The sequence below is a fragment of the Nelumbo lutea genome, chromosome 2 (genome assembly GCF_056320005.1).
Source record: "Nelumbo lutea isolate HS-2025 chromosome 2, American lotus-T2T, whole genome shotgun sequence".
Lineage (NCBI taxonomy): Eukaryota > Viridiplantae > Streptophyta > Magnoliopsida > Proteales > Nelumbonaceae > Nelumbo > Nelumbo lutea.
The window spans coordinates 21,265,303-21,277,699 of record NC_142685.1 but is presented as its reverse complement, the minus strand read 5'-3'; the positions used below and the strand labels follow the sequence as shown (position 1 = coordinate 21,277,699).

Sequence of the window (12,397 nt, the reverse complement as noted above, 5' to 3'; positions counted from 1 at the left end):
AATGCACAAAATCCTTAAAAACCTGTGGCTTATTTTGGTATATCTGATAACATATTTTGGTTGTATGACCAAGTACAACTGAAAGTGGATGTCAAAGGTGCATTCTTGGTCAATAATTCTATTACTTTTTGTTGAAGAGGATTTGGTGCCCTACTCACTCTGTGTTTGGAGATGCAAAATCTGCCTCTTTACTTCTTATCTGATCATTTTATACAGCTTTTCTTGAAGAAGATTGGGTGTCCTACTCACTGAATATGTTTAGAAGGGATCTTTGCATAGTTTGAATTAACTTCAGACAAAATCTGCGACTGCTTGGAGGGGGGGGGGGGGCAATCATTCTAATTTCTTTTTGCATCATAAATAGTTACTTGGTTGTTCTCATCATCTACTTCAAAAATTCCTTTTCAAGATTTGGAACTCCCTACAAAGTTCTGGATTATGTTGGGCAATGCCATTTGCCAAGCACCTTAAGATGGACCAAGCATCAAATTTTATTTGGGTCTTAAGACAGAAATCATTTGTATACGCTTTTCATACACCAATGCTATAATTAGTAGACTCTTTACAAAGTGTTCCTAAAAAATTTCACTTTCTTTGAGAAGGTATAGGAAGAACTACAATTGGTATGATTTGCATGAATACGTCTAAAAAAGTTGTCTTTGCAGCAGATATTTAGATCCTTATGCACAATCAGAATCTGTTTTATTCAAGTCTTGAATAAAAAGCTTGCCTCTTTGTAAGGTAGGGATCATGGCATCAAGGCTGTCTTTGATTTGAAAGAAAAGTCTCCCTATCTTTCCCTACCTTCTCTATCAAACCAAACACAGCCTAAAGGAATGGGGTCCAAGAAATAAAGAAACTAGAGAGAGCTGGCACTCACTTATAGGGTGGGCTCAAAGATCAGATAACAGTTCTGCAGATGCTCTTGGGAGACAGAGTGGGTAGATAACAGCTTTTTTTTTTGGGGGGGGGGGGTGTGAAACCTTAAGAAAGGGGACTTTTAATGTGAAAGAAAGTTGGGGGGGGGGGGAGGGGAAGATGGGATAGGCCCATTAATTTTGGAAGCTATGGCTAACCTCTTGTATCATCATCATCCATGCCTTATCCCAACTATATGGGGTCGGGTTGGATGGCTTACCTCTTTGTAAGCATTTTTTATATTACAATTAATAAAGTTTTTTTCATTACTGGTAAAAAAACTCATTTTAGACTATATTTTCTCGTTGAGGATTTTGTTTGAGCAAGGGGCAGCTGATAATATTTTCCAAATGTTGGAGGCAGATTGAACTGAGATTTTATTAGAAACTTGCTTTTTCTTTTCAGTTGAAATCCTAAAACTTCTCATCATTGATAGCCTCAAATCTGAGTTGTATATAGAAAGAAAGTTGGTTTCTGAAATCCTAGTTAACTGCATCTGTATTCTTATCCACAAGCTCATTGATCAAACTTTGGATTCTGTTGACTTGACTTAAAAAGCCTCTCTCTCTCTCTCTCTCTCTCTCTCTCTCTCTCTCTCAAGTCTCAAATGTATGCATGTTCGTGTGTCTCAAAATTTGCATGTCTGGCATGCATCTTAAGAACTATTTATGCTACAAATAAGTTAAGTACATTTTACCAAAAAAGATCTAATTACAGAAAGGATTACATACTTCCATGTGCAGGATGATGGAGCATGGCTTGTTATCACCCGAAAGAGCAAAGAAAGCATATGAGAAAAAGCAGAAGAGGCAACAGCAACTAAGGATGGGGACTCCCGTTAAGTCACTGAATTCGGATAAACCTGAAAGTTCACAAAAGCAACAGCAGGTATCCAAGAACAGTGACTCCAAAGTAAAGAAGAGAATAGTTGATGAAGAGGAGGATTATTATCTTGTACGGCTCAAGAAAGGAAAATTTTGAATTCCACACTTGGAGTCCCTTTGTAACATTGTAACCTTAGCTTATTTTATTGCTTTTGAGTTGGTTTGGCCTTTTCACATAATCTGGAAGCCCAAAGGAAAAATGTTCTTTTGATGTTACAGGTGGATTATAGATTCGGACATTCTTTGTAATGTCTAATTTGTGAGGAAAAAAAAAAATAAGAAAACTGAATTCTTGTTTATTTTGTGTTTTTTCTTATCATACATGATTTCAGAGCAAGGTTCTTCCTTTGAGATAGATGTGGAAGAAAATTGAATAAAGGCCAGGGAGGTAACTGCTATTTTTGGGATGGTCATTCTATCATAGCTCAAGCTAGAAGTGCTAATGATGGAAGATTCATTGGCAAGAGCAGGGATTTTAAAGGAAAACTTAGAATGGGATTGTTCAGGGTCGTGTTGTAATCTGTAAGCTTTAACCCTGAAAAACCCTATTAACCTGCTTGTTTTGGTAAGCAGTGTGGTGGTTTTATATTAATGAAATATACTTATAAATAAAAACTGTTAATGACTCCATAAAATAATCTAGTGCCCTACTTCTATTTTTATTTGTTACCAACTTATTTAACAGTTGACGATGCAAACCTACACTGTGCAAATTAGGCCGTGTTTGGTTGCAATGCAAACAAATTTGTACTGATGCAAAATTATGACAGTGCAAATGATTTGAGTGTAAATCCTGACCTAGTTTTCTTTCAAATTTTAGCTTATTTTGTTTGATTGCAGTACAAATGAAGTAAATTAAGAAATGAAGTAGAATAAATAAAACCCAAAACAAAGTTAAACCAGAATTTGCAATTTTTTCATTTAGTGCAAATAAAATTGCACAGCAACCAAAAGGATTATTTTTCACTACATTTATTGATCGTTGAAAGATGTTTCTTGTCCTTCAGTTAAGTTAATGCATGAGAGAGTGGGTAGCTATTGGGGGGGGGCGTAAATTTCCTGTTTTTGATCTCCAGGTAGGAAAACAGTTTTAGAGTCTGCCACACAATTATTATATAATAAAGAGGCAAAATGAAGGATCACCTTTTTACCTGGAAGAATTTAATTGAAAGACAAGAGTTTCAAGACAGAACAGAAGACACCAGCCTATTGACAACTCTCAGACTGGTGTTCAAACATTACTTAATTGATTAATTAGATGTGGCTGAATTTCATAACCCTAATAGCTAATGGTTATCGTTGATCTTTGCTAGAGACTCAGAACCAACATGGCTACATATCTCCCAGCGACTTATTTCAGTCTTTAGTAAATTTTGCTAACACGTAAAACCATTTGAACTAAGTAGGTGAACTTCTGCATTTATTCAATAGTGGCCCTGCAGATATAGTCTCATCTCAAGAGATAACTTTATGTTTAAATTTATGTTATAGTACCCCAATGTGTATCTTAAATATAGAATCCAAACCTGTGATTATTATTTCACTGTTAAGTCATCATCAATTCATCATCATCGGTCCAGGACTGATCACACCTACAATACAACTCATCCATTTGATCATATAGAACCAAATTTCTTGAGCAATGATTCACTCTGGAACATATTGGTTATATTGATCTGTCAAGTATTTAAGATCTCATATGGAATACTCAGAAAAAATCTTTAGGAGAGATGCATCAATGTTCTCTGTTACGTGCTTGAAGCATTCATCCCAATTTATTAATTCCAGGTAATTGACTACTACTTGCTCAAATAATGGATTTCAAACCTGCAGATACAAGTGGGTTCTTTTTTAAAATGCTTCTCTTTGGTCCAAGTTGGCATTTGGTTTAATTTCTTTTGAACCAATAACCATGGTGTAATGATTTGGGTTGTTTGGTATCATTGCTGTTTCTACTTGAAATATTTTGGATTGATCAATATAGAGTTATGAGTTCACATCTGCGCCCCACAGCACATTCCCGCCGTGTATTGGGAAATATCTCCGATGATTTTGATCTATCATCGGGAGATGTTTGAAATACACGGTGGGGTTGTGCTGTGGGGCACAGATCTGAACTCTAGAGTTATGTGGTGTCCCACTGCATATACAAGAGAGTCACTTCAGTTAGAATGATTAGACTTCACCCCTCTAGAGCAAGAAAGATGATCCATTCAGCATTTCAACCTAACCAATGCCTCGCATGCATTTTTAAGGCATGCGCGTTTCAAACTTTCAATTATAAACAGCCTCAAATCACAGTTATATGCGGATGACCCAAAAAGTTTTAGGTACAAACAACAATGGTACTAATAAACACCACTCTGAATCTGTACCCACAATCTATCCCCACGTTCTTACCGACAAAACATCACTGCTATGTATTGGGAACATCTCCCATAAATGACAAGAGAAATATTCCCAATTCACAGCTATAAAATACTGTGGGTAGAGATGTAGAAACAGATTGTGGGTAGCAGATCAAGCCCAATAAACACAACCTCCATGGGCACAAGCTTTTAACTTGAAAAAAAAGCTCGTTAGATCAGCCTCCTTTATCTGGCATGCAGTATGTCTTGAAAATCGATCCATATCAGTATTTTTTTCCTATTATTTACAATAACTAAAGTGCATTCTCATCAATCTAGAGAATCAAACTACATCTTGTGTATGGAATATTTATTGAAGAAAAAAAAATAGCTCACTTTTAATTATTTATCCATTTGTTCAATAAATTTCATTTTATTTTTTGGACAGGAGAAACAGTTGGAACACTAATCTATTAACTTGTTGGTCTACATATTTATTATTTTTTGTGTTATTATTAAACTTTATTGTTATGTGAAATGTAATATTAAATAATGAAGTGTTAGGGAATAGAAAAGTATACTTAGAAGATATAAAACAATCTTATTAACTTCTTAAATCTTAACAGTCTTAAGCTTTAACAAATATTAATTATAAAATAACATACAGACAGGTCAAGGTAATGAACACTATATTAATTAATACTGTTGTTAATACTAAGATTAAGACTAATTATATATGTCCAGGAACGAATGGTAGTTATTACAAACATTATTTTTTTATTAATCTTTCAAGCGTGTGAGATTTTGTGCTGGTTTTTCTTATTTTGGGTTGCTGAATTTTATAAGAGACTACATCGAAGTTATAGTTAGAAACGTGAGATGTATGTAGGACAGAAGGACAGAATTCTAGGACATTATTTTGCCTTAAAATGGAGCTAGAGAGCTGTCTTTAATTAGGATTAATATTGTGTTGTTTAAAATGTGATTCTCCATCTGCTGTGAACACAAATGTGTATAATGAGCCTTATTCAACATGGTCTGAACGTTTGGTGGTCTTAGACTTTTAGTTACCATTCGGGTGGATATAATTAATGAAATACAGAATATGATAATATAAAAGAGCCAAAGTATCTGAGCTGAATGTTAATTAGGAGGTTTTGAGCTCCTTGGCCGAAGCTAGCTTGAAGTTAGATTGATTACTTTGCCCTTAATGATTTGGGCATTTCAACCGCTATCAAACAATCTGTTAAAGAACTATTGAACCGAAAATCTTAAGTTGTTAGATAGGCGAGATCCTTGAATAGATTTTTAGTATCTAACATACCGTTTTATACAAAACCCTATTGATTAGGCTTGAAGCATAAACAAGCATAGGCTCTCCTTTATAATTTATGCTGAAATTTAATTAATTATAGATTAGTAATAAGGATCAAAGACTAGACCATTTGCTCTAATACCATGTCAAAAAATTATTCAACATAAAACATGATTAAGCTGTTAAATGAGATAATTAGACTTTTATTATCTAACACAACATAGATATTTTCAACTGCTGGAGTCTTTGTTTATTGCTTATCAATCTTTTCTGCTTAATTGCCTCTTGTAATTGGTGTCTGGTTTCTGCTTTAATGAACTTATAAAATCACATCAATCAAAAGAAAATTATATATATATAATTGGTGTCTGGTGTCTGGTTTCTCCTCTCTAGTCACACTACAGTAACAATTCCTTGTATGTCAATGCAACTAGGTAGCTATCTTGATGCATGAAAATGTGTGGATCGTAGTTTTTTTGTGTTCGATGGGTGGTTAATACCTAATTAACACAATGTAACAGAGATGTCATGGGGGAAAACCCTACCAAAACTCTTTAAATTAAGTAGAAAACAACTACGTACACCAGCAATCAAATTAAGGCAGCATATGTACGTGTCATAAAGAAGAACACACACATGAGGCGCTTTTAATCCAAACCTAGCTACCTTCCTACAGCATCCACCTCTCTTAATTAAGCTCATCAATGCCATCCACTAAACAACCATCTACATCCCTTATCAGCCTACTGGAATTATCTAACTTTGTACAAATTAATTAATTAATTCATACTCGAAAATTGCTAGACATTATTCACGTGTTCATATAAAAGCTGTCCATATCATGTTTTTGTGATCTTTATTGGCGAGATGGATGGATGTGTCAACCCCAACTCAAAATCAAACTGAGTGGCACAAAACGAAGCACACATATATAAAAGACAGAGAATGGAGAAGATAGAGAGAAGAGAAGAATAACAGAATAATATATATATGAATTTATATTAATTGGCATTTGGCTTATGTTGGGATTGGGGCCATGGAAATTTGGAGGAGAAACTTTGAGGGATGTTTGAAAACGGTGTTTAGAATGTTATTTGTTCTCACTCAGTTTTTTTGGAATTTGCTATTGAGTTATAGACAAATTTGTTCCTAAGATATAACGTAGACTTTTGTGAGAATCTACAACTAGCAAAGTTGAAGAGTCTCTGAAGAAACCTTCTTTGAGACAGTAGCCAAGGATCAAATTATCGACATATGCTGATATGCCGGTAGGTTTTATCGACACAAGTCAATATCAAATCTGTATCGGTACTTTTTTAGGTTTTATTTATTAATTTTTTCAAAACCGGTTCAGAGGGGTCGGTTTAAGGCCTGACTACCCTCTGAACCTGGGTTTGACCCGATACAATCCCTGGAGGGGTGTATTGAGAAGCCATTGGCACGATACGTATCAGCTGATATGTATTGATACTTTGAACTCTTTAAGTAACTTCTAAAGACTTGCACTCTTTGAAAACTTGTGTTTATTTGCTTGATTTGCACTCTTTAAATAACTTCTAAAGACTCATGGAGAAGAGGAAGGTGCTAGTTCAGAAAAGGCTTTTTGAACAGTGAAACGAGTTTTGTAAGGCAAAAACTGGTTTTAGGCCATGTTTGGAGTGCTTAAAAACAAGTGATTATTTGGACTATTAAGCACTTATTGGTATTTGGGAAATAAGCCTGAAACAAGGGCTTATTTTTTAAGCCCAAATCTCTAGCTATTTTTTAAGTGCTTATATGATAAGCACTTATTCAATTTTTTCTTCCAAAATCATCCCTAGTTAAATTTTAAAATACCACTTATAATATTATCCCTAGTTGAAGTGCTTTTACAAAAGTACTTTTACGAAAGCACTTTTAAGAAAGTATTTTATGAAAGTACTTTCACAAAAGCACTTTTATGAAAGCACTTTTACAAAAGTATTTTTATAAGTTTTTTTTTTGTAAAAGTTCTTTCATAAAAGTACTTTCACAAAAGTGCTTTTACAAAAGTGTTTTTATAAAAGTAATTTAATAAAAATGCTTTCAAAGGGTATATTTTGAAAATTTGAAAGAAAATGAAGGACAAATTTATCACAAATGCTTATTTAAGTACTTATTAGAGAAAAAGACCATTAAATGCCCAATATAAAATAAGTGCTTATTTTTTAAAATAAATACTTGAAAAAGTTGGATGCCAAATGCAAATAAGTGCTTATTCGAATAAATATTTATTCAATAAGCACTTATTTTTAATTTAAACACTCTTTTATTAAGAGAAATAACTATTTTCCAAGATATGTATGCAAATGTATTTTTCATGTAATTGATCAACCAAACTCTATTGGACTTAATATCTAATTCTAATTAATGAGATTAAAATCTAATAGTTTATGCATGCATACAAGTGAGGGAAGGGTAGAAATCCACTAAATCAATTGAATGGAGATGCCAAGTTTAAGTAAAAGGGGGGGGGGGGGGGGGGAGATGTCAAAGTGGGGGAAAAGATAATACGGCAGTATGGCAATCTGACCCATCTCACGTCGGTCAGGTGGGTTTTTTGACCATTGACCTGATTTGGGAGAAACCTAAATTCCGATGATTGGGGATGGAGTGGGGTGGTATTATATAGTTTATAATATATAATATATAAGAGAATTTGAAGCAGAAGGTAGAAAATGGAGGCTGGTTTATATGAAGGAGTGGGGTGGGGTGGGGCGGGGCAAATAGACAGTTGATGAGAAGTGTAGGTGAGGAGGGCTGATCAGATTAATGTAACTCTGAGTTTACTTGAATCAACATGCATGTAATCAAAGAGAAACTTAAAGCAAGGAAATTAACAACAGTAAGAAATCTGATTTTTCAAGCTAATTAATTAGGAAATACGTCGTCACCGTACGTACCCACTTGGAGGTTTGGATCTAATTCTAATTTTACCTTGTTGCACTGCATATGATTCAATTCATGAATGCATGTGGTCTGTTGAATGGAAAAGCTAGTCCAGGATAAAACTAATTAACCAGCTAATTAGAAAGTCGCACATGGTTAATTAATTTGTGGGTATATGTGAATTTAATTAATTAATTGATTAATCTGGGTCATCAGTCAATCTTATTCGTGATACAGGAATTCTAGCTAGCAACGTAGCGGTGGACAACGCTGATGCATGCGCTTTAGAGGTTTAAGGTCAAAGTAGTGACCCAATTAATTAATTAATTAATTAGCTTAATTCATTTGGAATTTGGAAACAATAGTAACAAGAGAGTAGTGTTTGTGTCCCCAAGGGGCGTTAGATGGAAATTGACACAGGACAAGTTCATTATTTAAAATGGAATTATAAAACGACTGAAAAAATTGATAATGCAACCATTCTGATTTCTGGCAGCTGATGATATTGGGGAGATCAGTGCCCATCATCATCATCATCTAGGTCCCACCCAAGAGAAAAGCCTGCATAGAAAAGCAGATTGATCAGATGTATACATGTCTCCTCTAGACAATCTTCCTACCTACATACATCATTTTCATCAGTGCTTTGAATAAAGAGTACTTTTAATACAATTTTCCAACAGTATCAAAATATTTGCTCTGGCAACACACAGTTCTGAGCTGATCTCAATTTTTCAATTTCCAACCGTGAAGATTCTTCAAGGTAGGTCCCGTTTGTCATCCTAATGTAGGACAGATGGTAACTTATGGATCACATACAGACGATTTCATTTTAATCCGAATCCGATAGCAAAAGCAACTGACCCATTCTGATTTCATGCATGTTGTTAATTAAAATGGCTCGTGCATAAAAAGAGTTCTGAGTGGCAAAGGACGGATCAGTGGTGACTGGTGAGAGTCTAAGCGGTGGAGCTGGGTGGTCATGGGTTTCTTCCGGCGGGGATGGAAGGCAACCCCAACTTCGATTCCCAAGGTGGTGGTTGACTGCCTCTGCAGGACCTGGCATGCAGTTAAGACTTAAGAGAGTTGTGAATTAATTATTAACTAAGTAGCTAGGAGCAGAAATCAACAACTACATTAATACTTATAACGTGGTATTTAATTAATAAGCACTACTACTTGAACTGAACTGGATTGAAGAAACTGAAGTAGAGAAACGATGAAATAACCACTACTTTTCTGATAGGATGTATTTTTGTACAGATTCATTTAATCCCACCAACAATTAATGAAATCAATGGCTTATTACAAACATGTGCGAATAACTGGTGTATATATACATCTCTCAACTTTGTTCACTGTATACTAGTTACTCATACATCTCTCAACTTTGTATTCTCATCCAATTGAATCCACAATAGTGTGAATAATAAGCACACCACCTTGGTTTAACATACTCACCGTCTGTGGAGGTGAAATGGGGTTAGATTGACCCAACATTAGGCTAGCTGTCAATGGGTCGGGTCTACCTGACAGATCCGAACCAACCAATCAACTCTATAATTTTGTCTCGATTAATAATTGGATCGGTTCTGGTTCTTGCCTGTTCTGAACTAATTAAGTTCCTAAATCAATTATTTTATTAAATATATAATATTTTCTAATTATCTTATAATTTCTATCATATTTTCTGTTTCAAAATGATAGATTTGATAGATAATAAATAAGATAATATTAGTTAAAAATGTTTAATTTTTTAATACATAAATAATTTAATATTTTTCTATCATTTTTATTAAGGTTATATTATCAAAATTTAAAATTTAAGTTATTATTTAAATAAATAAATATACTTTTTAGTATAATTGGGTCTATTCCGACTAATAATCAGTTCAGGACTGATTCTACCTAGACCTGACCCGTTTCCAGTCCTACCCAAAATCTAAATTTGGGTTAATATTGCTCAACCTACACGGCTAAACCTGACCTATACGTTTTACTCTTTTACAATGAAAACTTTGTTTTTCTTGGCATTAATTTACATCAAAACAAATCAAAAGGGATGTAAAAATAGAAACTTTTGTTGTAAAAGGGGATGGGAGGAAATAAATATAGGCTCAGTTTGGAAAGAGTACAAATAAAAATATTTTATGCAGCACAAATACATACAAAACAATATAAAATACAAGGTTCTGGACTACACATATTTGTATCTGTACTCTTTCCAAACTGAGCCACAGGGGAAAATTTTTACATCCATTTTAATTTGTATGGGGAAGGAAAATGGAGCCCAGAAGAAAATGGGTGGGTTTGTCTTGGGGCACTTGGAAAAAACAAATGTTTTCCTTGCAGAGAAACATCCAGGAAGGTGCATAAGACATGGCTTGCATCTCCAAACTCTGCAACTATTATTAGTATATAAGAATACAATCTCAGTACCATGAACAGTAAGAAAAAAAGTAGTTCTGGTTCAAGAGTGAAGAGACCCTCCGAATTGTAGGTCCGGATTGGGTTTGGCTTCTTCCAAGCGCTTAGGCTGAGTTTGGAAGAGTACAATTGCAAATATATAGAGTGCAAAATTTTATATTTTGTATGTATTTAGACTGTACATATTTGCATTTGTACTGCTTCCAAACTGAGCCTTAAAGGTTAGGGCCCAACTGGTTAACTGAATCCATAAATGTTGTATGCTCAAGCTTCACTCACTGTTCCCCTGCCATGTCTCTAGCTATGTGCCACAAACAGGCCCTTAACCCCAATTACGCATATTCACACCTGAACAATATAACGTGGGCTGAAACCAGTTCGATCCATTTAAATATATCCAAATAGCCCATCAATAGTTTTCTCCCAAAGTTCTATACTCTGGTCTGGTAAAGGGGTAGTGATAGATAACGATGTAAAGTAGCCAAATATTGCACGTTATAAATCTGAGCCCTCACATTATCCTTGTATTGGGGTTGGGCCCATCAACGATTTCACACAAGGAAGTGAAAAGAAGCTGCCTTTTAAGTTTTTAAGTACACGTCGCTAGTCGTAGTGGGCTACGGCCCAAGATGGTACATTGTGGCACTCTCTCGTGAAAGTAGCGTTGAACTACCACCCTTTATGGAGAGAAAATTGAACTACCTTCTTTGTCTCAATGAAATCCTGTTATGGCTTGTTTAGCACTGTTTCAGGTAAACTAATATTGATAATTTTAATCACCATATCCCTCCCTAAGGCCTAAGGATCTCCATGGGCCCCTCATAACTTAGATCAACCCCAGATTCCATCCACTCAATTCCATATTCAGCTCCCGGGTTTGGGTTGACCCATAAAATTTTGGGTCAGGTTCTAGGTAGAATAGGAAATATTTGGATTGAAAAAGTGACCTTAATCCAATCAAAGATTAAAATATCGATACGGCATATTGTATTCGTATCAATGCACCCAAATATGTCTGAATACACCTGTTACATAAAATGCTTTAAATGTATTTAAACCTGTGGGGTGATAAATCTCATCCTACTAATGCTTAAAATTTGAAAATAAAAATATAAGCAAGTATCAATCGTATCGATATGCACCGATACCTAAAATTGGGTATCAAGTGTTTCGTTATTTTAATCCTTGAATCCAACCGTAGCTAATGGATTTGCATTTGATATGAGTACTGAATCTTCATCATATATTTAACATTTCCCACATCATATTTAGGATTTAACCAAACGAATGGGCAATTTTGGGTGCAATATATTCTGAGGACTGATTTGATCCAAAGCTTTACCAAAAGAAAAAAGAACCCAACCCAGCGGCAGTGGTAGACAATAGACATACACCATAAGTGTGACACAATTTCACCAAGTTCGGACCACTTAAGATTGTGACTCTTTCTTTCTTTCTTGGGTGTCAAATCGAAACCCCCCAAATGTTAATTAATGTGAAGAACCTTTACCCACCCTCATCACAAAGGATGGGTTGGGGCCAATGCAGCTAGTAACTAGACAAATTGACCCGGTAACTGGTATCCCCTGCTCAAGAAA

The 12,397-nt window shown here is 34.9% G+C and overlaps 1 protein-coding gene across 2 annotated transcripts in view; it reads left to right on the top strand.

Moving 5' to 3' along the window:
- LOC148869078 (uncharacterized) overlaps positions 1–2,101 on the top strand; it is a 28,420-nt gene extending 26,319 nt beyond the window's left edge. For both annotated transcript variants that reach the window (XM_088972408.1, XM_088972407.1), the window contains exon 4: positions 1,662–2,101. In XM_088972408.1, coding sequence (XP_088828534.1) covers positions 1,662–1,899 — 238 coding nt within the window. In that variant the 3' untranslated portion in view covers positions 1,900–2,101. The remainder of the gene's footprint in view (positions 1–1,661) is intronic.
- Positions 2,102–12,397: the final 10,296 nt, after the last annotated feature.